Here is a 27,461-nt window from a genome sequence, read left to right as displayed (position 1 = left end):
TGGCCTTTCTGTATCCTCTGCCAATAGTTTCCAATTCCACTTTGATGGCTATTTATTGAATCTCTGTCCATGCCAATTCAAGAATGCAGTTTATAAAGTATAGTTTTCAAAAGAGGACAAGATTAGGCTCAACTGTTGATCTTATACAGCCTGACAGAGCTGTTGACCAACAATTAAACTACTGAATTTACACAAAAGCTACAAGTTTAGACGTATGGTATTATTCAGTGAGGAAGGGGATACTTTGGAGTGGTTATGAGGTGCATGTATAGAGAACCCAATAAAATCATTCTTAGCTTGTGGACATCACCTGTACGAGTCAGATTTTTTTGCCCAAATTTAGTTTCCTGGGGAATTTTGCTGAGGTGATAGATGTTATGCTTGTCCATGTTGGAAGATAATTAGCCAGAAGTGGTGTGGATCTGGCGACAAACCAATCTGATCAACTCTTCTGTGGTGAACTACATACACCTGTCTGGACATGCCCCTCTGCTGACTGCTCCTGTGGCTCCTCCCACTGACCCCTGAATAAAAGGCGGTTGGAGGCACTGCTTCCCCCCCACCCCCAGTCTCCAGGATGTTGTGTGGTGGTTTCTTGCAGCTAATAAAAGCCTATCGTTTGCCTCCCCTCTCCAAGAGTTATTGATGGTGCATCATCTTCTTTGCTCTTTAAAGTTTTTCCTGACCTGGGAAAGTAAGTTTCCTCTTGATGAGGAATCTCAAACTAACGAGTAATTTATAAGAACAAATGGTCCTTCTCTAGAAACTGAAATTTCTTCTCTTAAAAGTTGTAAATCTGGAATCCTCTACCCTAACAGTCTGTGAAGCTGTGGTAATTTAAAATATAAAAGACAGAGATGGGGAGGTTTTTGGACTATGGGATTATGGGAATCAGACAAGTTAATAAAATGAGGCTGAGATCTCTGTTGTCGGCCACAAGAAAACAGCATCCATCATTAAAGTCCTCCACCATCCAGGCCATGCCCTCTTCACACCACTACCATCACGCAGGAGGAACAGGAGTCTTAGATCATCAGATTCAAGAACAGTAATTATCTGAATACCATCAGGCTCCAGAATCGACATGGATAACTTCAATTACCACTCCTCTGAACGGATTCTACAAACTACAGATTCACTTTTAATGGATCTTTACAATTCATGTTCTCTGTATTATTTTTATCTGCAGAGCTTATCTTCTTTTGCATATTGGTTGTGTGTCAGTCTTTGGTTATGTATAGATTTTCAGAAATTCTATTGTACAGTATTTCTTTTGTGTCTTGCAAATGCGTGCAAGCAAATGAATCTCAATGTAGCATAACTGTCCTTTGATAATAAAGTTACTTTGATCTTTGAGATTAGACACAAGCTTATTGAATAGCTCAGCAGGCTCACAGGGCTATTAGGAAACTCATAGCCTTCATCCCTATGCTTTTAGGTTCTTGCATCAGTTGAATGGCAGTATCTTTGAAGCTCAGTATGTGTTGTTACATCGGAGCCTTCTGCTTAGAGTTCCTCCAGCCCTTACATTTCCTTCCCAATCACACCCCATCTCTCAAGAATTGATGGTGGAAATCAGAGACAACACCCCCAGAATCCTGTTTGTCTTATCCCTTTCCGTAGGAAGTCAGGGATCAGATTGTATCTTCCTTCTGCCTGCTATGAATACTTCTAACTCACTTGGAAACTGGATTTATCAGCCAGATGGACTTCCAGGTCAGGGAAACAGCACAAACATTTGGCAATTGTCCACAGCAACAGGATGCACAGGACCTCAAGGTTTCTTGAATCTACTTTTACTTACAGCTCTGCCCATTCACCTACCCTATATCACTGTATGTAAAGTACTGTAAAATCCCTCAGCTGGTCTACAAAAGAAATCTTTTGTATTAAATTGTTTTCAGAATTGGCACAATGCAAGCAGAATTTATTGTAAGCTCTAAGGGCGTTGGGAGTCAGACAGTGTGGTTGGATAGTTATTAGACAAACTATGTGGGGAGACTTTGTTCCCTGCCCCTAAAGGATATTACTGAAGCAGTTCATATTTTTTATAATTACCCACCAAATTTCATGGTGAGTTTACAAGATTTGCTCAAAGTTCAAAATTCAAAGAAAATTTTATTATCAAAGTAGATAAACAATATGTCACTATATACAATCCTGACATTTTTTTCTTGTGGGCATACTTAATAAATCAAAGAACCATTACAGAATCAATAAAAGACTGCACCCAACAGGGCAGACAAACAACCAATGTACAAAAGACAACAAACTGTGCAAATACAAAAGAGAAAAAAATTATATCAAACAAATTAGCAATAAATATTGAGAATGTGAGATGAAGAGTCCTTGAAAGTGAGTCCATAGGTTGTGGGAACAGTTCAGTGATGGGGAAAGTGAAATTGAATGTGGTCTTCCCCACTAGTTCAAGGGACTGATGATTCAGGGTTAATAACTGTTCCTGGTTGTGTGAGTCTTGAGGATCCTCTTCCTTCTTCTTGATGGCAACAGTGAGAAGAGAGCATGACCTGGGTGGTGGAGGTCCCTGATGGTGCATGTAGCTCCGTGTACATACTGTAAATGTGCTCAGTGGTGGAAAAGGTTTTACCCATGATGAATTGGGCTGTATCCACTACTTTCTGTAGGATTTTCCCTCAAGGGCATCAGTATTTCCAAACCAGGCTGTGATGCAACCACCTAATACAATCAACACCACACCCGAATAAAAGTTTGTCAAAGTAATAGATGTCATGCCAAATCTTTGCAAACTCCTAAGGAAGTAGAGGTGTTGCCCTGCTTTCTTCAGTAATACAATTTCTCAGTTTGCCTTGACCAGAAATTCAAAGCAAGCTGTTCACTTCCATATTCAATGAGCCATCACCCCTTATCTTTAAAATCTGTCATTTTGTTTTGTAACAATGGTTAAAGATCTAGTTAATGTAATGGTAGAAATATAGGCATTGTAAGTAAAGAGTTAAGATCAAAGAATAAAATATGTGATCTCTATAAAAATCATCTGACCCTTTACTTCAATGAAATCTTTATACATATTTAGGTAGCATTTCTATATCATAAATTCCAAGACATCGACATAGAACCACAGAGCACTGTACAGGCCCTTCAGCCCATTATGCCAACATAATTAAACCTACTCCACGATCAATCTAAATCTTCCGTATTCTTACATCCATGAGACACAGGAGCAGAATTAAGCCATTTGGCCCATCGAGTCTGTTCTGCCATTTCATCATGACTGATTTATTATCCCTCTCGACCTGATTCTCCTCCCTTCTCCCCATAACCTTTGACATCCTCATTAATCAGGAACCTATGAACCTCTGCTTTAAATGTACAGGTGACTAGGCCTCCACAGCTATCTGTGGCAATAAGTTCCACAGAATCACCACCATTCTGACTAAAGAAATTTTTCCTCATCTTTTTGTAAAGGATCATCCTTATACTCTGAGGCTGTGCCCTCTAGTCCTAAGCTTCTGCACTGCTGGAACATCTTCACAATGTTCACTCTATCTAGGTCTTTCAATATTCAATAGTTTTCAATGAGAAAACCCTCATCCTTCTAAACCCCTGTGACTACAGGCCCAGAGCCATCAAGCACTCCACATACATCCTAAGTAGTCCAATCCTTCAATTCTCCTACATTCACTAGCCTGTCTAAAAGTTTCTTCCAAGTTCCTAATGTATCAGCCTCCACTGCCAACTCCAGCAGTGCATCCCACACACCTACTACTCTCTCCATAAAAAATCTCCCTCTGACCACCTGACTAACCTTTCCACAACTCACCCTAAACTGATGTCCTCTGGTATTAGCCATTGCTGCCTTGGGAAAAGGTGCTGGCTGTCCACTCTCTCTATGCCTCTCATGATCTTTCACACCTCTATCAAATCACTTCTAACCCTCCTTCACTCCAAATTTTTGTACAGCAAATCAGCTTGAAGGCTTATGAGTCAGCATCTCAGAGGTGTGATATATTTAATACCTGCTTAAATTAATAACAATTATTCTGTTCCAGTTTTGGTGCTGTTTGTTTAGTCTATTTTCAAAGTTCAAAGTAAATTTATTATCAAAGTACATATACAACCTTGAAATTGAATTTCTTGCATTCACAGTAGGAGAGAAATCCAACTGAATCAGTGAAAAACTACACACAAAGACTGACTAACAACCAATGTGCAAAAAACGAAATGTAAATATAAAAAAATAATAATAGCAAAATAAATAATACTGAGAGCAAGTTGTAGAATTCTGGAACGTGAGTCCACAAGCTGTGGAATCAGTTCAGACTGAGGAGAATGAGCTATCTATTCTGGTTCAGAACCTAATGTCTGTAGGGTAATAATGGCTCCTGAAACCGTTGGTGTGGGGCCCAAGGCTTCTGTACTTCTTTTTGATGGCATCAGTGAGAAGAGAGCATCTGTCACTATTTATGGTTCTGTGTGGCACTTTATACAAGGTGACACCAGGGCACAGCTGGTAAAACTCCCGTGGCATGGGTTCAATCATGACTGTGGGATCTGGCCATGTAGAGTCTGCACATTCTCTCTGTTTCCTCTAGGTACTCCAGTTTCCTCTCAGTTCCCAGAAATGTGTGGGTTAATTGGCTGCCATAAGGGGAGAGAGAAAGAATGGGAATGTGGGAAGTACAAAATGGCTTCAGGTAGAGTTATCTATTTAATCGAACAGTGGAAACATGGGCTTGTTAAATAGTTAAGATCATTCAAAGTTTCCAGGGACTAAAATATATGATCTTTTTAGCGATCTTCTGACTCTTCAGTTCGATGAATTTTTGTACACATTTAGGTAACAGTTCCATATCATATATGCCAAGCATTCCAGAACATAGAATATAGAACAGTAGAAGTCTTTCCGTAAAGTCAGACAGTAAATGAGCTCTTGATGATCAGAGAAGACTCCGGGAGCTGAGGGGTTTGTGTCTATGCAGTATCACTGACTCTGCTTAAAGCCAGAAAGAATTCATCCCAGTTCGCACTCGTGGAACCTGCCCAATTTTACTTTCACTTCTCTGCATCTTCCAGCTTATTTTGAAGGGCAAAGTCCACAAGCAGCCCCTTTGTCATTGTACTTTCTGTCAGCTGCAGCAGGGACGTGTGTGGTTCAAATGCAGGTCAGTCTGTGCTTGCCAACCACATTAAATAATTGGGGAAGAGCTTATTCATTGTATCTTAGCTCATTCATTTAGAAAGAATCCGTCAATTCAAATATGGTATCAATCTATTTAACACTGTCCTCAGTGAAGCAGAAATTTCATGATACTGGCTATTTGGCCCATTTATCAGTGCTGTTTTATAGTCTCCATACTGTCTCTCAATTCACATATCCCTCTATTCCCCTGCCCCTTGACCCATTGCTAAATGTTGATATAATCTCTTATTTACAGGCATAATTCTTTATTTACTGATTCCAGCCAGCATGCATATAATGGGCGACAATTGTGAATTAAATCCATATAAAATTCAACATCAGTTGTGAATAGAAACATACTAAATCTCCATCTCTGCTATCTATTGTTAAGAGTTTATATATTTATCTTCTTGATACCTTACTGCACATCAAAAGCAATTCTTTGGCTATTCAGCTCTTTCTGACATCTTGTAAGGGATATGAGTGGCAGTTTATCAATGCAATTCATTTCCTTATAATTCTCTTCTCTGACTCACAGGTTATTCACCTGCTTTCAATGTTGTCGTGCGCAGGTTTATCCAGACTTACTTTTCAACTCAGTTGTTCTGTGCTGGAGTTTACATCCACACTTTCCTACATTGTGTCAAGATCTTGAATGTCTCTTGGGTGTCCTGGTGTCAGGAACTGTGCAGAGTCCTCCACGCGTGCCCTTTCACCTTTCACCTGAATTTGCTTCTTGTTAGAGTGGATGCCAGAGCTGGCCACAGCATCACAACTACACTTGTTCAATGGTCAGTCCAAATTTTGGGAGGAGTAATTGATAGCTGAACAGCCCGGCAGGAAGAACAGTGCTTAAAATCTCATCTCTGAGCATCCTGTTTTTTATCCCCTTAAATGGGAAATAAATTATCTTCTGAGCAATGTTACCTGCTTGGATGCTTCAGTTTCTGTGCCCATACACTTATCTTAAGATCCACTTTATGGAACAGTCTTAGGTAATTACAAAAACTCAACAATTCCAAAAGCAATTTTGACCAGATGCAGATTTCTCTTTACCCATGCAGATTTTGTCATCAAGTCACAACAGGGATTCACCACCTATATTTACCTCCTTGGGTTTCCCCTGGAAGTCATTTGATGGGCCTGCCATGTAGAAGTAAGCAAACTGGAATGATGTACAAAACATCTTTCAGTGTCTCTAAAGAGAAAGGCACATTCCCATTTCACTTTGGTCCTCACTTCAGAAATATAAAACTAAATTTTGCATTTGATGGACTGGCCTAGTAAGAGTACACCGAGTGAGAAGAGATGAGGTAATGAGAATCAGATACATTTTCTACTTGTGCTCACACTGTTCAATCTATGTGTGATATATGTTCAAATGCATAGGCTAGTCACACTTCCACAAAAGGCCAGAATCTGCAGCCAAAACATCTTCAGCTGCTTTCAGCTGAATCATTCACCGATGATTACAGAATCCTCATTGTTATTCACAACTCTTCATGGTGTCTATACAGCATTCAGGTCTGAGATGAGAAGTTTCAAGTAACACTAATGACAATGCTCATGTCAAAGCAGAGAATCTAACCATCTTCCCTTGACATTCAGTTGCCAGCACCCACCACATCAGCACCTTCTGTGGAGGAGGAGGAGACATTTGTGATTGGTTGTTATTGTCCAGAAATGTCACTCACCAGACTGATCAGATTCGAAGTGTTCTTCTCTGAGTGACTTTGTTCCTGAATTCCTAAAGCATTTCCAGCTTCTATAGAACATATCAATAGATTGTTGGGGTATCCCAGTGGACTGGATGCATGAAATTCTAGCAACACACAAGAAGATAAATACCTTTCAAGAACAAGTCAGCTTGCTTAGTTGATACACAGTCTTCCGTCTTAGCTCTTCCATCCACTACCAACACTCTGAGGATGATCTCTGCACCATCTACAAAATGCCTTGGATAGATTTCCCAAATAAGAGTAGAATTCACACCCTCCACCACCAAGAAGGGCATCAGGACCTGGGTATACAATCACCTGCAAAACCATCTTTGAACCAGACTTAGGAGAATACACCAATAGTTCTTCATCCAAATCTTAGTAATTCCAACTCAAAAACCAAAATTGACCAAGATGTACTGCATGGTTTAAGGAAGATTGCCACTATCCCGAGAGCAAACAGCATGGGAAAAAAAATGCTTGTCATCAAACAAATTTCTACAGATGCACTGTTGGAAGTGTCCTAATGGAAATGATCGCATAACACACTCATATTTCAGCGAATTACTTGGGAAACTATCAAATAATACAAGATGAAAACTTGTATTATTTAATAATGTACAAGCAGTCCAGCATCATTTGTAAAGAGAAAGACACGTTCATTGTACCATGCTTCTAAAATATAAGATAAACTCAAATTGCGCATTTGTAATGGACAATTTTATACTTCAGAAGGGGGTTACAAAGTGAAAGATGAATTGTAACTATGAATGGACTACTTCAACAAGAGATGTTATTAACTGTAATTATATCTTTCAAGTTAAAGCATTTTTATAGTAAGTCATATTCAATTGAATTTGTGTTAAACCACTTTGTAAATGGGAATGTTCTTTTTCTAGATTTGGAGAAGCTGTGAATGGAAATCTTGTCATTGGAACGTTGTCCTGGCCAAACCCTTGGGTCATTGTGATTGGCTCATTCTTCTCGACGTGTGGCGCTGGCCTTCAAAGCCTTACAGGTGCCCCTCGGCTCTTACAGGCCATCTCTCGAGATGGGATCGTGCCCTTCCTAAGGGTAGGTATGCGCTGCCTTAGTTGTTCTCCTGGAAGATAAAGGAGGGTGATGATGGAGGCTGTGTTGGTTTTGTGAAAAAATGTACTGTGCACGCTGAAGATCCGTCATGGGAATTTGAGATACTGGATGTCGGACCTTAGATAAAGAGTTGGGAAATGACATACAGATTTAAACATGATGAGGCACATCCCATTATCAACTATATGTCACATTTTCCATGGGAGGGCATCTGACAATGTTACTCAGTTTGGAATATTGCAGGGAAAATGTTTGGGGCTCTGTTTGCCACACTGTTATTCCCCTAACACATTCTCCATCTCAAGGAGATTTTCCAGCCATTGATCTGGGGTCTGATCGGCCTCACAATTTCAAGAAGATTGCACCACCCCATCACCAGGAACCTCCTTGGCTCTGCCTCCCCATCCTCTTGCAACACCTTGACTCCTCTGCACTCAGCAACCTCCCACTTCTTCCTTAACCCTAACCCAGACACAGATGTCTGGAGAAAACCCTTCTCTTTCCTGGCTAGGTACTCACAACCCAACACATGTGCGTGGATTAAAATTACACACACACACACACACACAGATTGATTTATTTATCCCATGTACATCAAAACATACACTCGGTGACCACTTTATTAGGTACTGCCTGTACTTAATAAAGTGGCCACTGAGTGTATGTTCAAGGTCCTCTGCCGCTGTAACTAATCTAGTTCAAGTTTTGAGGCTTTGTGCATTCAGAGATGCTCATGCGCACCACTGATGTAATGTATAGTTATCTGACTGACTGACAGGTTGGACCAGTCTGGCCATTCTCCTCTGACCTCTCTTAATAACAGGACGTTTTCCCCACAGAACTGGATTTATTTTGGTATTGTTTGCACCATTCTTTGTAAACTCTAGAGACTGTTAGATGTGAAAATCCCAGGAGATCAGCAGTTTCTGAGATTCTCAGACCACTGGATCTGGCACAATCATTTCACGGTCAAAGTCATTAGATCACATTTCTTCCCCATTCTGGAGTTCGGTCTGAAGGCAAACAGAACCTCTTGACCATGTCTGCATACTTTTATGCACCGAGTTGCTGCCACATGATTGGCAGATTAGATATTTGCATTGATGAGCAGATGTACCTAATAAAGTGGCTACTGGGTGTACAGTGAAATCCATAATTTCGGTAACAACCATACACCTAGGGATGCGCTGGGAGCAACCCTCAAGTGTCGCCACACATTCCTACACCAACATATCATGCCACAGTGCTCGGCAGAACACAACAAGCAACGAAAACAACAATAGCTAAACAATCCCTTTTCTTCCCTCCACACACATGGCCAGGACAGGCCCCCGGCCTAGTCTGAAGACTTCAGCCATCGCGCTATGACTTCCAGACAACCGATGGCCTTTCGGGACCTGATCTTCATTATTGATCCCCAGACCAGCGAATGACGGGTCTCTGAACTCCAGGCTCGAATTCGTGCCTCCTCCTACCATGGACTCCTGCTTGTTGGCCTTTGAGCATGGAACGGAGGCCTGAACTGTGTAAATCCTTCGCCACCTTTCCACGATGCTAGCCTTCGAACTTGGAGCACAGAGCAGAAGCCTAATCCCTAACTGCCCACATCACTGTCCCTGAAGCCTAACCCGACCCCTATCTCTGTCCATGAAACCTTCCCTGTGAATTTAAAAAGCACAGAGACGTACAAAAACAAGCAAGCATATATGCTGTCTCATTACAAGCACAGGTTCGCTCGGATTATACTTAATGAGACAGTAAGACACCAACACCAATTATCTACTTAGAACTGCAAAACTACATTTATTAAGACAGAACAGAGCAAACATTAAAGTACTTATCTAGGTATGCCCGGGCCCCTCTCGTTACAACACACCCCCCCTCCCATTCTACCAACACACACAAAATGTTGGAGGAACTCAGCAGGCCAGGCAGCATCTATGCAAAAATGGTACCGTCGATGTTTCGGGCCGAAACCCTTCAGCAGGACTGGGGGGGTGGTGGGGGGGAAGCTGAGGAGTAGAGTTAAAAGGTGAGGGGAGGAGAGAGAGCTGACAGGTGAAACTTGGAGGGGGAAGGATGAAGTAAAGAGCTGGGAAGTTGATTGGTGAAAGAGACAGAAGGCCATGGAAGAAAGAAAAAGGGGGGAGGAGCGCCGGAGCTAGTCCATGGGTGGGCGATAAGGTGAGTTCAAGGAGATAAAGTGAGGGAGGGTAAAGAGGATTGGAAGTAGTGAAGGGTGGGGGGCATTACTGGCAGTCTGAGAAATCTTTCAGGTTGGAGGCTACCCAGTCGGAATATAAAGTGCTGTTCCTTCAGCCTCAGTGTGGCCCCATCATGACAGTGGAGGAGGCCATGGATGGACGTGTCGGATTGAGAATGGGAAGTGGAATTAAAACACGTGTCTATTAGGAGATCCCGCTTCTTCTGGCAGACAGAGTATAGGTACCCGGCGAAGTGGTCCCCCAATCTGCGTCGGGTCTCATCGATACACAGGAAGTCACATCGGGTACATCGAACACAGTATATCACCCCAACAGACTCACAGGCAAAGTATCAGCTCACCTGGAAGGACTGTTTGGGGCCCTGAGTGGTAGTGAGGGAGGAGGTGTAGGGGCAGGTGTAGCTCTGGTTGCGCTTTCAGGGATAAGTGCCAGGAGGGAGATCAGTGGGGAGGAACGAATGGACAAGGGAGTCGCATAGGGAGCAGAAAGTGGGGGGGGATCCACGGAGCTGTTTACAACCCGCAGACAGCAAAGCCCCGAAAAAAAACTCCAAGCCCCCCCGAACGCTCTACTTTATGAAATGCTGCAGTAAACGGACCAATCTCAAACCACTAAATCAATCGTCTCCTGTCACCACTCTCACAAGTCCCACCTGTGTTCAACTAACGTCCCTGCTGTTCCCACAGCATGCATTTTCATGCTGTAATAGTAATCAACACTCCTGCAGACAGCTCTGTTATCCCAGGCCACAGTGGTGGTGAGACATTCAACAAACACAAAGATTAACCCTTTACAACATCTTCCACTCCTCAAATGTTGCCATCCAGTTACATCCGTCCCACGGGTGTTAATACAACCTCCGCTGACACCCCGCCATATTACAAGCAAATCGCAAAATTACTAAACATAAAAGCAAAGTGGCTATAGTAACACCCAGTGCACTACGGTAGCTCATCAACCACCTGGCGTTCCAAAGGGCTACCAACTCCCTCCCGGGCAATAATATAGAGCCCATCTCCTATCTTACTCTCTTATCTATCGGCCATTGGATATGGGCCAACTCTATTATATTCTCTGACTCATCACCCTTTTTTACTGTACATACAACACTCCTGGCCTACAATTGCACAGGTACCTCCTTCCTTTGCTGGGGTATAATCCAATGTCATTCTATTCCGTCTGAGGCCATCAGGATGGCCTCCCTTGATAACTAGGTGAAAGCTGTCATCCGGAACCAATCGGCCTCCGTGATACCCCTGTTTTGACTTGTATGTCGGGTGGTCGGGCAGATCATCAATGTGAGGCACATACGGCACAAAATGCCCCAGGTAGCTACAGCCAGAGCAGCCGGTAAGGAGCCAAGAGTAACCCCTCCCCCACCCCCTCCGGGAGCTGCACGCCCATGCCATTCAACGTGGGAAACAAACCTGCCTTAAAAATAGTATGTTGCCAATGTAGTAGTGCCGCGCTGCACTATAGAGGTAGTGTGCACGACTTATTCCGCATTGGATCCTCCCCATCATAATGGCATATAACCATATAACAATTACAGCACAGAAACAGGCCATCTCGGCCCTTCTAGTCCGTGCCGACGCTTACTCTCACCTTGTCCCACCGACCTACACTCAGCCCATAACCCTCCATTCCTTTCCTGTCCATATACCTATCCAATTTTATTTTAAATACTGAACCTGCCTCTACCACTTCTACTGGAAGCTCATTCCACACAGCTAACACTCTCTGAGTAAAGAATTTCCCCCTGGTGTTACCCTTAAACTTTTGCCCCCTAACTCTCAAATCGTGTCCTCTTGTTTCAATCTCCCCTACTCTCAATGGAAAAAGCCTTTCCACGTCAACTCGATCTATCCCCCTCATTATTTTAAATACCTCTATCAAGTCCCCCCTCAACCTTCTATGCTCCAAAGAATAAAGACCTAACTTGTTTAACCTTTCCCTGTAACTGAGGTGCTGAAATCCAGGTAACATTCTAGTAAATCTTCTCTGTACTCTCTCTATTTTGTTGACATCTTTCCTATAATTCGGTGACTAGAACTGTACACAATACTCCAAATTCGGCCTTACCAATCCCTTGTACAATTTTAACATTACATCCCAACTCCTATACTCAATGCTCTGATTTATAAAGGCCAACATACCAAAAGCTTTCTTCACCACCCTATCCACATGAGATTCCACCTTCAGGGAACTATGCACCATTATTCCTAGACCATTCTGTTCTACTGCATTCCTCATTGCCCTACCAATGGCAATGGCAATTATTCTCGGATCACGGTACCGACATTCAACGTCGGTACATTAGTCTTACCCTAATCATATGCCAGTACATACCATCCCCCCACCCCCCACCAACTGACCCCGTTTACAGTCCCATCATCAGGTTTAGCTGACAAGTTCATGACAGGCTCGATCCATCCCCAGTATTCGGCGTCACTGTGAGTGACGGGGTTCAGTGGCTCCCGGACTCTGATGCACTCATTGTGAGTGTGTCGGAATCTGAGGACACAGCCAATACTTCGATATGTTCGGATGATGAGCATAATCCGTACGACATTCTGAGAAAGGTATTAGTTGAGATCACCGTCACTGTTGTAACGAGGAGCAGAAACAATGTCATGGCCATTTCTGCAATGTAGGGAAGGACACTATCACTCCCTTTCAGTTAATCATTGTGTGTTCAGACAGAGCTTTCCCTGTTTTCCCAGTATCTCCACCCAACGCGCATTACCCGGCTCCCGAGCCACAATCTACCCCATCTCTGACGGCCCACTCTACTTTGAGGTTGGGGAGGAGTCAGACACTCGGGACATCAGGACCCTCCCTGAACTGCAGGTCTGGAGTCCAAGTTGTCCACTTGCCAAATCTGGCCTGCCCCCGTACTTCTCCATGTTTGTCCCCAACAACCAACCCCTTGGCTTCACCTGCTCGCATGCTGAACAATATTACTGCTGCTGTCTTAGCTTCATCACATCTGTTTCTTTGGGATGCCTGCCTTGAGTGGGGCCAAAAACATCTCCTTATGGGTCAGACGGGATGCCCCTCCGTTCTGAGTTTCTATCTCCCTCACCTGGCTACGAGCCCCATCTACATGTTCCAACCTCTCCAAGAACCCTAAAGCCATACCTACTGTCCTCCCTTCCACTGACCCTAAAAAGATAGACGAGTAGCCATTTTTACCATGATCGAGGTGAACTTTCGATCCTCCAGCAGGCCATCCCCACCCTCATAAATCCCAGTGATCAGGGCCCATTGACGGAGAGCCTTAGACCCCTCCTCCACTGCGATCCACTCTTCTCAAGATTTTAAATCCCTCTCTGGGGTGGTGGATATTTAACCTTTACTGTGGCCATTACCCTGTACCACAAAGACCTTTCCTCCCAGACCGATCCCCCAAGAGCTTTGTTTACCCCATGATCTGACGACAATCTTCCAAGGGCAGCCATTTCCCAGATGGATAAAGTCAGTCCGCCTCCCATCGCGTCACATATCCTAAACAGTTACACTGAGTAATGGTTCCCTCGATTTCTGCCTTTACCGATCCCCCAGCTCCACCACTTCCGCCGAGGTGGTCACCATTTCGGGTCTCCACTCAGGGGTTCCCAACCTTTTTTATGTCGATGACCAATACTGTTAAGGAAGCGGATGGTGTCCCACAGACTGAGAGGATGGGGTATTGTCCTGGTGTGCTGGGAGACCCCGCAGGCTGAGGGGTGCTTGGGGAGGAGATTAGTCTGACCACGTTTCTGTGGATGTAGTAGCTCCAGTTGGTCATAGAGAGGAAGGAAACGCTCTACCCTCTCCTCTGGATCACCATCAAACCAAATATCCACAACCGAGGTACCGGGTCATTGCCCCATAAATGAGAGCCCGGACCTTCACTGGGTCTGGTTGCCAATTAAACCTGCGGGCCGCTTCCTGCTGCTGGATCTTGGCTAGGCGGCAGGCGATCTCGACACACTTTCCCTCCGTTTGCTTAGCCGTCGACTTGGCGGCCTCCACTTCAGATCCCTTAAGATTTCCTCCTCTTTCTGAGAGAGAGGTTTTTTAAAATGATGGCTATCAGCCAAAAAAACCCTTCCCGGCTCACATCCTTGTTCGGGAACCCTAACCCCTGAATGCTGACACGAGATGTCGTATTCTTTAACACTCGGGGATTCGGCTTGCCCGTCCAATCCACCAGCACACCGCAGTCCGCCAGCAAATTGGCCGGGTCCTCAACCCCAGCGGGGTTATCAGTCCACCCCGGTACTCAGTACCCTTCACACGGGCATCTTCCTTTTTACTCATAACTTGTGAACATTTTTCTTCCTATCGCACCTGTCAGATCCTTTGCCAACTATGCCAAAGCAATATGTTCTCAGATCATCCTCGATGAGACAGAACGATGCCAATACCAATCCAATTATCTACTCAGAACTACAAAGTTATGTTTATTAGGACAGAACAGAGCAAGCATTAAAATACTCGCAGGACCCTCTCTTTGCAGCGCTCCTCCCATTCTGCCGATCCACGGCATTGTTTACAAACCAAAGGTGAAGCCCCGAAAAAATACTGACTCCAAGCCCCACCGAGAGCTCTGTTTTATACCCTTCCACTGATATGAAATGGTGCAGTAAGTGGACTGGTACGTAGCACCAGCTCAAGCCACTGAATTAGAACCAATCATCACTTGTCACCACTTCACCAGTCCCACCCTGATGGTCACTAACTCTCCTGCTGTCTACAGTACTGCACTGTCATGGTGTATTCCCAGAACAGTAATCAAAGCTCCTGATGCCAGTTCAACCACAGAGATGATGAGGCATTTGACAAGCATAAAGAGCAACCCTTTGCAATACGTATGCACACATACCTGGGCATGTACAAACACACGCATGCACAGACACAGAGACACACAGCAGGCAAACAAACATGCACAAACATACACAAGCATAGGTATTGTGCATATTCGGACACTCTCACACACTCACACACTCACACACTCACACACTCACACACTCACACATAGACACACACACACACACACACACCCCTCCCCAGCCAGACCAAGGCCTTCCAAAGCTGCTGATCACTGCAGTCACTGGGGTCTGGAGCATCTCTCCCTCCAGCCAACACTCCCACCCTTCCCCATCTAAAGCCCTTGGTCTCTGTCAATTTTGACAAGCCACCAGTTTCAGGCGAAAGGGATCAGTCTGTATATTTCTGGAGATGACGTGATGCAGTGGCCCAGTGACGTCTGCATCTTCCCTCTGCAAGCTTCCTCTTTCAGCACACAAACAATCTCAGCAGGTGTTTTTTTACTTTCTCTACAGATGGGAGATATAACTAAGGAAAAGTGTGGAAATCCTGGGTCCAGTCTATTTGACAGATATTTTGAACAACTGCTGGCAAAAAACCCTGCAGATATCTGCCCTCAGAGAATACAAAGAGCAACAAATAGCAATCAAATTAAAGCAAAATCAGCAGATCCCTCCCACACCTACGCCCTAATCGTAATGTTACATCAGGGTGTGTGTTTGTCCTGTGCAAATATTGGTGTACAAGTGACTGGAGAATAAAATATCTCCTACTGCTAGTTAATGTCAGACCTTAAAATATGTAGGTTGTTCTGATAAACTGTAACCAGAAGAGTACAAGTTAATGTGCACTGATTTATTCTATTTCTCACTATTGCATTTGGTCAAATTATTAGTTATTCAGAAACTAACAAACATATACTTTTAACAGGGATTTACACAAGTCAAATCCTGGGTCAGCAAGAGAGCAATGGAGTGGGGAAGGTGTAGAACATGGAGCATGGAGCACAGAACTGTACAGCACAGTACAGGCCCACGATGTTGTGCCAAACTTTTAATCTACTCTAAGATCAAGCTAACTCTGCCCTCCATCTTTTATCATCCATGTGCCTATCTAAGAGTTTCTTAAATGCCTTAAATGTAACTGCCTCTCCCACCACCCCTGGCAGGGTGTTCAACGCACCTACCATTCTCTGTGTAAAAAAAAAACAACCTCTGACACCCCCCTATACTTCCCTCCAATCATCTTAAAATTATGCCCCTAGAATTAGCCATGGGACAAAGTCTCTGGCTGTCCACTTGATCTATGCCTCTTTTCATCCTGTACAGCTCCATCAGGCCACCTCTCATCCTTCCTTACTGCAAAGAGATCAGTGACTAATTCCTCTAAAGTGAATCTTTTCTTCTTATGGTTAGGTGCTTTTGAATGCTGCACTCTTTTATGATGACTCAATATTTCCTGAGCATGTGTCGGTTTTCTCCCTTTTGCTCACGTTATCTTGTTGATTACTACTTCTCAGGTATTTGGCCATGGAAAAGCAAATGGCGAACCCACCTGGGCCCTGCTACTGACAGCGTGCATCTGTGAAACAGGAATTCTCATTGCCTCTCTGGATGAGGTGGCCCCCATCCTTTCGATGTACGTACACAAATGCACCTCGCAATCTGAGGGCCAACTTTACCAGGCTGCATTTCAGTGCAGGGCTTGTTCCAAACTTGGGAACCTTTTCTCTGTAGGCTCCATTATTTATATTTGTAGCAGCTCACATAAGATACCGGAGGGATTCAGCAGGTAGGGCAGCATCTATGGAGGGGAATAGAGAGTCGATGTGTCGGGTTGAGACCCTTCATCAGGAGTGGAAAGCTAATAGAAGGAGAAGGTGGGGGGAGTGGAAGGAGTACAAGCTGGAGGGTGATAGGTGAGGTCAGGTGAGGGGGAAGATGGGAGGGTGAGGGAGGGAGGGAGGGAGGGAGGCAGGGAGGGAAGAGGGTGAGAAGTTGGGTGGTGATAGGTTTAAAACATAAAAGACTAAAAAAGAAATAATCTGATAGAAGAGGAGAGTGGATGATAGGAGAATGGGCACCAGAGGGAAGTGATGGCAGGTGAGGAAAAGGGGTAAAAGGGGAGCCAGAATGGTTCTATTGTTTATTTATTTATATTTGAATGTATTTTTATCTATTACTTGAAGAGTAATTCTGATTACATTCCATTCTGAAAGTAATTCCATAAGTAATGCTCAGACCTGTTTCAATGTTGGTTGCAAGTTCTGTTCTGTGTGGGAGACACAAGAGACTGCAAATGCTGGAATTTAGAGCAACAAAGCACTCAGCAGGTCAGGCAGCACCTATGGAGGCAAATGGAGAGTGCTGGAGGATTTCAGCAGGCCAGACAGTATCTATGGAAAAAAGTACAGCTGGGCCGAGACCCTTCAGCAGGACTGGAGAAAAAATGATGAGGAGCAGATTTAAATGGTGGGGGAAGGGGAGGGTGAAACACCAGGTGATAAGTGAAACAGGAAGGGGGAGGGATGAAGTAAATAGCTGGAAAGTTGACTGGTGAAAGAAATACAGGGCTGGAGAAGGAGGAGTCTGATAGGTGGGGATAGAAGGCCATGGAAGAAAGCAAAGGGGGGGAGGAGCAGCAGAGGGAGGCAATGGGTAGGCAAGAAGGTAAGGTGAGAGAGGGAAAAGGGGATAAGGACTGGTGAAGGAGAGGGCAGGAGGTGGCATTACTGAAAGTTGGAGATATCAATGCTCATGCCATCAGGTTGAAGACTATCCAAATAGAATATAAGGCATTGTTGCTCCAACCTGAGTGCGGCCTCATTGCGACAGTAGAGGAGGCCATGGATTGACATATCAGAATGGGAATGGGAAGTGGACTTAAAATGGATGGCCACTGGGAGATCCCGCTTCTTCAGGCAGACAGAGCGTAGGTGCTCAGCGAAACTACGTGAGGTCTCACCAATATACAGGCCACACTGGGAGCACCAGACACAGTGGGTGACCCCAGCAAGACTCACAGGTGAAACTTTGGCTCACCTAGAAGGACTGTTTTGGGCCCTATGTGGTAGTGAGGGAGAGGTGAAGGGGAAGGTGTAGCACTTGTTCCACTTGCAAGGATAAGTGCCAGAAGGGAGATCAGTGGGGAGGGATGAATGGACAAGGGAGTTGCGTAGGGAGCAATCCCTGCAGAAAAAAGAAAGTGGGGGAGGAGGGAAAGACATACTTGGTCATGGGATCCCATTGGAGATGGCAGAAGTTCCAGAGAAATATGTGCTGGACGCAGAGGCTGGTGGGGTAGTAGGTGAGGACAAGAGGAATCCTATCCCTGGTAGGACAGTGAGATGATGGAGTAAAAGCAAACGTGTGTGAAATGGAAGAGATGCAGTTGAGGGCAGCATTGATAGTGGAAGAAAGGAATCCTCTTTCTTTGAAAAAGAAGGACATCTCCTTCATTTTAGAATAAAAAGCCTCATGCAGCAGAGACAAAGGAATTGTGAAAAGGGGATGAACATGCTATGTTGGTGCTAGATGTGTGGCAACATTTGCGGGCTGCCCAGCAAGTAATTTGGCATGAAGGATGTATTTCATTGTGTGTTCCAATGCACATGTGAAAAAAACAAAGCTCATCTTAAATCTCAATGGTTTCATTGTATTGCATATGAATCTTCAGTTTTTATCCATTATTGTCTCAGGTCCTTTCCCACAGCAAAGCAACATTTACCAGTCATCAGTACAACCGCACACAGACATAATGTTACATCAAACCCAGCTACATCACTATTTATCAACACTGAAGGCCACAATCTGAAGCTTGTACACCATTCAGAGACAGAAAGATTATTAGATTATTATTGGAGATACAGCAGGTAACAGGCCTTCCAGCTCAACAAGTCCATGCCACACAATTACACCCATGAAACCAATTCACCTAATAACCTGTACATCTTTAGAATGTGGGAGGACACTGGAGCACCCGGAGGAATCCTGTGCGGTCGTGGGGAGAATGTGCAAACTCCTTACAGACAGTGGTGGAATTGAACCCGGGTCGCTGGAACTGTAATAGTGTGACGCTAACTGCTACTCCACCATGATGCCCAAAAGGTCTATGAATGCTGAAAACCTGAAATAAATATTTTTAAATACTGGGAAAAAAATGCAGCAACTCAGTGAGCATCTAAGAGAGAAAAACTGGTTTGAGATCAGAATTGACACAATGAAGAGAGGATTCGAATATTAATATTTGAATATTAATATAATTAAATATATTATAATAAAAGAATATTAATGGCATTAATATAAGTAAGACTGGTCTTACTGCCAAAGGTAGAGTACGTTGTGTGTAATGTGGGGTTTGCTCTTTACTAGCTTCACACTTTTTTATGTTTTCTTTAATACCAGTTGAAGAAAAACTCTCCAATTTCTATTAAATTGCAAAGGAAGTGACTTAAAATAACTTTTCTTTCCCTACAGGTTCTTCCTAATGTGCTACATGTTTGTGAACCTGGCCTGTGCTCTGCAAACCTTACTCCGAACTCCAAACTGGAGACCCCGATTCAAATTTTACCACTGGTATGAAACAATTACACTCAATTCTACCTACACTTAGAAATTGTTCTGTGCCAGGGAAGGTGACAAAGCAGGATGAGTCAAGGAAACTGTTTTGTGTGTTGGGTAGCAGGCATTGCATGGTGTGTATACAAGGACCTTTCTTCTCCTTTCTCCGGTGGAGGTGCTCAGACAGGTGGCGAATATTGCAGATGGAGAAGGGCCACTCGGTTGCTGGGGAGATGGCAAGTGATTCTGAGAAAGGGGGACCAGAACCAGACCACAAAGTTCAGGTTATAGAAGGGATAATGTAACAAAGTATTTTTTTTGTGATCTGGGGCAGGATTACTGGTCATGGCTGGGGAGTGGATGATGAGGTTGTGAATATGCCATCTATGGCTAGAAGAAGATCAAGAGAATAGAAATACAGAATTTTGGTAGATCCAAGCTCAAGACTGTCTGCCTCAGACCTGTCCAGTCACTTCATTTTGCATCTCATTGAAACAGGCTGCACATTGTGTAAAGTACCTCTCCCCGTATTTCATTCACAATCTTTAACCGGCAGAATACCATTAGATACCACTACACTTTCATCAGCAACGTCCTATATAATGACAACATATGCACCTGAAGATAGTAAGGTGACCTTTGTGGATCACTTCATATACATCCGACCACTGCCAAGAAAATTACCAGTGTGCAGTGTACAGTACATAGACATTTACTATTTACTTGGAGGTCTACATTTGTGATGCTGTCATTTTTGTCCAGTCATGACAGAAGCATTTGAAAAATTACTCTTAAATAAAGCAGAGTGTTGCTTAAGGAATGCATCAGTATCCAAGTATAATGCATATAACAGATTATTTCATCTACAGTGGCATGCAAATGTTTGGGCACCCCGATTAAAATTTCTGTTACCGTGAATAGAGCAAGAGAACTGTTTTATTTCCATCTTTTACAGTTTCAAAATAACAAAAAAGGAAAAGGGCCTGAAGCAAAAGTTTGGGAACCCTGCATGGTCAGTACCTGGTAACACACCCTCTCGCAAGTATCACAGCTTGTAAACACTTTTTTGTAGCCAGCTGAGAGTCTTTCAATTCGTGTTTGGGGGACTTTTGCCAGTTCTTCCTTGCAAAAGGCTTCTAGTTCTGTGAGATTCTTGGGCCACCTTGCATGCACTGCTCTTTTGAGTCTATTCACAGATTCTCGATGATGTTTAGTTCAGGGGACTATGAGAGCCATGGCAAAACCTTCAGCTTGTGCTTCTTGAAGTAGCCCATTGTGGATTTTGAGGTGTGTTTAGGTTCATTATCCTGTTGTTGAAGCCATCCTCTTTTCAGCTTCATCTTTTTTACAGACGGTGTGATGTTTGCTTCCAGAATTTGCTGGTATTTAATTGAACTCAATTCTTTCCTCTATCAATAAATGTTTCCCGTGACACTGGCTGCAACACAAGCCCAAAGCATGATCGATCCACCCCCGTGCTTAACAGTGGAGAGGGGTTCTTTTCACGAAATTTTGCACCTTTTTTCCCTCCAAATATACCTTTGCTCATTGTGGCCAAAAAGTTATATTTTAACTTCATCAGTCCACAGGACTTGTTTCCAAAGTGCATGAGGCTTGTTTAGATGCTCCTTTGAACCTTTTGAAGAGAACTTTTTGGCCACAATGAGCAAAGGTATATTTGGAGGGAAAAAAGGTGCAAAATTTCATGAAAAGAACCCCTCTCCAACTGTTAAGCACGGGGGTGGATCGATCATGGTTTGGGCTTGTGTTGCAGCCAGTGGCACAGGGAACATTTCACTGATAGAGGGAAGAATTAATTCAATTAAATACCAGCAAATTCTGGAAGCAAATATCACACCATCTGTAAAAAAGCCAAAGATGAAAAGAGGATGGCTTCTACAACAGGATAGTGATCCTAAACACGCCTCAAAATCCACATTGTACTACCTCAAGAGGTGCAACCTGAAGATTTTGCCATGGCCCTCACAGTCCCCCGACCTAAACATCATTGAAAATCTGTGGATAGACTTAAAAGAGCAGTGCATGCAAGACGGCCCAAGAATCTCACAGAACTAGAAGCCTTTTGCAAAGAAGAATGGGCAAAAATCCCCCAAACAAGAATTGAAAGACTCTTAGCTGGCTACAAAAAGTCTTTACAAGCTGTGATACTTGCGAAAGGGTGTGTTACTAAGTACTGACCATGTAGAGTGCCCAAACTTTTAATTCGGGCCCTCTTCCTTTTTGTTATTTTGAAACAGTAAAAGATGGAAATAAAAAAGTTTTCTTGCTTAAGTTATTAAAGAAATGTGTCATCTTCAACTTTATGCCTTTAGGAAATCAATTCATCTTCTACTCGCTTAGCTATTCACAGTAGCTGAAATTTTGACTGGGGTGCCCAAACTTTTGCATGCCACTGTATGTTGGGTTGTTAAAAAGTAGTTTAGAGCAATTATAAATGTTTTACAGAAGGTAGCAGATTCCTTGGAATGTATTACATTGAGGAGAGAAGATAAGAAACAGTAAATCACTAAGAATTTCTGAGAATTTAATCAGGGATTATCAGGATTAATTTTCAACTATCAGTAAACTTCATCTAACCACAACATTTCTCCAGGTAACATACTCATGCAATAAAGAGGTCTGAACCACCCAGCACTAGTGTTAATGTGTCAAAGCCTTCCTCATTCATTTTATGGGTAATTCTTACAACAAAATGTCAACAGCATTAAAGTGAAATGATTACTACAGCAATACACTCAGTAGGCCCATATCTTCATGCCACAAAGCAAAACAAACTCAACTCTACTCGTACTGTGCAGATTTAATACTAATCTCCAGCAAAGATCTCATCCAGAGGGAGAAAATCTCAGATATATGTTCATCATGCTTCTGTTCTGGCAAAATTCTTTCGGAATTACAAACATGCAAAGTTCTCCAGGGTCAGATTCAGATTAATTTATCAGGAGTACGTCGAGGTATGCAGTGAAATGCGTCATTTGCGTTAACAATCAACACACCCAGCAATGGGCTGGGGCAGCCCTCAAGTGTTCCAACGCCAACAAGCAAGCACACAATTTTCAACACGGCAACAACACAAGCAGCACTGTCACCAACAACAGCAAACAAGTCCATTTCTCAACCCCCTTCCTCCCTCACACACACAGGCTTCCAAGCCCAGAGTCTTCCACAATTCAGGCTTTCAAACTAATTAATTACTGATCCCGTTGTAATACCAAACCAGGCACTGTTGCATAAGTGCTGTAATGCGTAGTACTAAATAAGAGGAGATAAATCGTTCATAGGTAACGGATGCTTCAACCAGCAATGTATGGTAGAAACTGCAATTATATTTCTGCAGCTTGTGATGGGCTGTCATTTTTTCTCAGGTCTATGTCATTCCTGGGAATGAGCCTGTGCTTGGCCTTGATGTTTATATGCTCTTGGTACTATGCCATAGTGGCCATGGTAATTGCTGGACTTATCTACAAATACATTGAGTTCAATGGGTGAGTGACAATGCTTATTTTGTGTGGTTCTTTACAGAGTAAACAATGCTGCATCTTGTGGTGCAGTTAGTCCTACCCTGTCAACGTTGATTTGTACTCTGCACAAAGTGCTATTGCTAAGTTAAACAGTACTAGCACTTTAGCTTAGATAATGGTTGGCATCTCACATGCTGAGCCAATGAGAAAAAGCCGCGGCAGATGGGTGCAGATGTTCAAAGTTCAAAAGTTCAAAGTAAATTTAGCATCAAAGTAGATATATGTCTGGGAATCATTCACGTTAGAACAAAGAAATACAATAGAATCAATGAAAAACTACACAACCAGTGTGCAATAGAAAACTAACTACGCAAATACAAAAAAATAAAGAGATAGATTAAAAAAAATAAATAGTACTGAGAACATGAGTTGTAGAGCTGCTGAAAGTGAGTCCATCGGTTGTGGAATCAGTTCAGTTCATCTCACTCTGGTTCAGGACCCTGACGGTGGGTGGATAATAATTGTTCCTAAACCTGGTGATGTAATGATGCTGATTATATGTTAAAAAGTAGGAAATACAGGAAAAAATACAGCTGTCACACAGCATCTGGAGAAAGAGTAAAATTATCTTTGTAGATTCAGATCAGATTCAAATGTATTTAGCACATGAAGTCTGAAATGTACAGTGAAATGCATTGTTTGTATAAACAACAAGCACATCTGATGATGGGCTAGAGACAGCCCACAAGTGTCACCACGTGTCCCTGCCCCAGCATAGCATGCCCACAATGCTCAGCAGAACCACACAGAGTACAAGTGACAAAAAAGCCCACTGCTCCCTCCCACCCATCCACATACACAGTCTTCCAACCCCAGGACAAGTTGAAAAATTGCCAAAGCAGCTCTGTACTTAATAAACTAGAAAATATGAAGTCACTTTTGTCATTCAGTCTTCTATTCCTTTATTCCAACAACAGTGAATCTATAGCAAGATGTACAGTTGCATTTTCCCTGTAGTGTAAACACTCAAGTCAAGTTTGATATTTTTCTAGGCAGTTGTCTATTGGTGGGTCCTCCGTTATCTGTAGAGGCCAATCTGGGATCCACGTATTCTGGTGCAGTGTGGACATGAGAGAGTGGTCGGCTCTTTTAGTTGTTTGACTTCTCCCTGAACGTTTGCTGGTGCTCCAGCATTCCAATAGTTGCAATCAGTTTACTAGACTGGCCACTCTAACACACCTCTGTCTAAGCTAATCACTTGTAGTTAGCTGCCTACATGTAGTCAGATGTATGTGTTTCAAGACCAGTTGATCTTGTGTATTGTTTCCAGCTTTCAGCTTGGTAAGAATTTGCTGAATCAATTATTAATGTGCTCCCTGCAGCTCCCACTCACCCATCTTCTGGAAATCTACCCCTGAAGATCCAGTTCGATCAGCCTTAGCTGTCACACTTCAGATTTCAAAGTTCAAAGTAAATGTATTATCAAAGTACATAGACGTCAGCATATATTGTATCACCTTAAGATTCATTGTCTTGTAGGCGTTCACAGGAAAGCAAAGAAATACAGTAGAATCAATAAAAATTTATACATGAAAATGAAATAAATAAGTAAATAATACTGAGAATTTGAGTTGTAGGGTCCCTGAAAGTGAATCCATAGGGTCTGGAATCAGTACAGTGTTGAGGTGAGTGTAGCTGTCCACACTGGTGCTGGAGCCTGATGGTTGAAGGGTAATAACTGTTCCCAAACCTGGTGGTGTGGGATCTAAGGCTCCTGGACCACCTTCCCAATGGCAGCAGTGAAAAGAGGGTGGGGGTTCTTAATGATTGATGCTGCTTTCTTGTGACAGTGTTCTTTGTAAGTGTACTCAGTGATGGGCAGGGCTTTGCCTGTGATGGACTGGGCTGTATGCACCTAGGTAAGGGATCCACGCATCCCCTTGTCAGATGTCCTGGACTTGGCTTGTACCATAGCAATGATACTTGCTTGAGTCAAAATGTCCTCTAGCAATCTTCCATCACCTGAAGGTGATTCAATTCAACACAGTTTAATTCTTTCCCCTGTGGTGGATCAGTGCTGGACACTGGGAAACCATTGTCATTAATGATGCTGAAACGAGATCTATATCACAGCCCATCGTGTGTGGCCATTCACCAACTGGTCTACTCACTGATCGACAACAGGCTGGGTTTGAAGATCGTGATGAGCCTAACTTACGAGCTTTGTATGGTACCCCTCAAGAGACTGATATATGACTTGGGTAGAGGAAGAAGAGGAGGAGGCAGAAAGAGAAGAGGAAAAATAAGAGCAAAAAGAAGAGGAAGGAGAAGAAGAATCAACAACAATAAAAGGAAGAAAATGATGAACAAGAAGGAAAAGGAAGAGGAAGAAGAACAAGAGGAGGAGGTTGAAGAAAATAAGAAAGAAGAAGAGGAAGAAGGAGTAGAAGAATGACAACAACAACAAGAACAAGGGGAGGAGGAGGAGGAGGAGAAAGAAGAAGAGGAGCAAGAAGAAATGGTTTCATCATCGGATGAATGGATTTAGTTTTGAGCAAAAGGTCCTTGAACAACAATGATTAGAAAAACTCCAAAGGACAGAAAATGTCAACAAAGAAAAGCCTAGAGAATTTAGGAAAGTAATTGTGCCTACTTCTAAATTACGCTGAAGGAGTGAAAACAATGACCTCAGTAATCCAATGAATCAGCCTAAACAGACTAACAATGTTAGGCAAAACAGCAATATCAGAGTGATTAATATTTAACAATGAAATCAATTTTATGGAGTCTAACCTAGGTGAGAATTCATCATTTGCTGATCTCTTTACTCTAGCTTGTACACTTTGTGGACAACATTGCAAATGTGCTGTGTCCAATCATTATTATTCAGTAAAGCCTAAGTTATAAGGGTTATTCCTACGGTATTGAACAGCAGAATGTATCCCTGATCTTTATATTCTCCCTGTAGAGCTGAGAAAGAATGGGGCGATGGAATCCGTGGCCTGTCACTCAGTGCAGCACGTTATGCTCTGCTTCGGCTTGAAGAAGGCCCTCCGCACACCAAGAATTGGAGGCAAGTAACCAAATAAAATGCTAACCCTTCTGCATCAAAATGATATTTTGACAATATCTGCAAATCTGCTGCCATTTGATGATTAGCAGTGACAAAAGAGCAGAGGTTAATAAACTCAGCAACAGCTAGCTTATTTTGAAGGGTTTGTTTTCTGCCTCTGTCACGACACCCTCAGGGTTGTGGATACTCAATCAGATTGGACAGATACAGGGAATGTTTTGTTTTCCTCTCATTGTACAGCCACACCATGTTGAGATGTTCTGGTTGGCACAGCACTGCAGTCTCATGGCTCCAGAGGTCCAGGTCCCGTCTTGGCCTGTTCTGCTGTCTAAATAAATCTGCATATCCCACCAGTGGCCATAAGAGTTTCCTCCCAGTGCTCTGGTTTCCTCCCACTTCCCAAGATGGGGAGGCTAGTTAGATCATAAGACCAGAAAAATATGAGTAGAATTAGGCCATTTGGTCCAGTGAGTCTGCTCCGCCATTCCATGATGGCTGATTTATTATCCCTCTCAACCCCACTCTCCTCCCTTCTCCCCACAATGCCCTTACAAATTAAGTATCTATCCACCTCTGCTTTAAATATATCCAATGACTTGGCTTCCAGATCTGTCTGTGGCAATGATTTCCGCAGATCTACACCATCTGGCTAAAAAAGATTCCTCTTCATCTCTGTTCTAAAGGGACATCCTTGTTTACTGAGACTGTGCCCTCTGCTGCTATAATAACACTGGAGAGATAATAATGGGGGACAAGGAAATGGGAGATGAACTGAATAAGTATTTTGCATCAGTCTTCACTGTTGAAAACACTAGTAGTATGCAGGAACCCTCTCCAATGTGCTGACATTGGAGGGGGTTCAGAGGACATTCACGAGAATGATTCCGGGAATGAAAGGGTTATCATTTGAGCAGTGATTAAAGGCTCTAGGCATATACTTACTGGAATATCGATGAATGGGTGGGGATCTCATTGAAACCTATTGAATGTTGAAAAGCCTAGACAGAGTGGATGTGAAGAGGATGTTTCCTTTGGTGGAGGAATCTACAACCAGAAGGCACAGCCTCAAAATAGAGGGAAATCTACTTAGAACAGAAATGAGGAGGAATTTCTTTAGCCAGAGGGTGGTGAATCTGTGAAATTATTTGCCACAGGCAGCTGTGGAAGCCAAGTCACTGAGTACATTTAAGGCAGAGGATGATAGGTTCTGATAGGTCAGGGCATGAAAGACTATGGGGAGAAGGCAGGAGACTGCGATTGAGGGAAAGTGGACTGGCCATGATAAAATGGTGGAGCAGGCTCAATGGGCCAAATGGCTTAATTCTGCTTCTATGTT

The 27,461-nt window shown here is 43.2% G+C and overlaps 1 protein-coding gene across 1 annotated transcript in view; it reads left to right on the top strand.

The window, feature by feature from the left end:
- LOC132400110 (solute carrier family 12 member 5-like) overlaps positions 1-27,461 on the top strand; it is a 338,827-nt gene that overhangs the window by 264,473 nt on the left and 46,893 nt on the right. Inside the window, exons 13-17 of the mRNA XM_059981187.1 lie at positions 7,779-7,953; positions 16,531-16,649; positions 19,487-19,585; positions 22,957-23,076; positions 26,021-26,125. Coding sequence (XP_059837170.1) covers positions 7,779-7,953; positions 16,531-16,649; positions 19,487-19,585; positions 22,957-23,076; positions 26,021-26,125 — 618 coding nt within the window. The remainder of the gene's footprint in view (positions 1-7,778; positions 7,954-16,530; positions 16,650-19,486; positions 19,586-22,956; positions 23,077-26,020; positions 26,126-27,461) is intronic.

Source organism: Hypanus sabinus, chromosome 9, assembly GCF_030144855.1.
Source record: "Hypanus sabinus isolate sHypSab1 chromosome 9, sHypSab1.hap1, whole genome shotgun sequence".
Taxonomy (NCBI): domain Eukaryota; kingdom Metazoa; phylum Chordata; class Chondrichthyes; order Myliobatiformes; family Dasyatidae; genus Hypanus; species Hypanus sabinus.
Note: the sequence above shows the minus strand (reverse complement) of the source record. Positions and strands in the feature narration are given on the sequence as shown.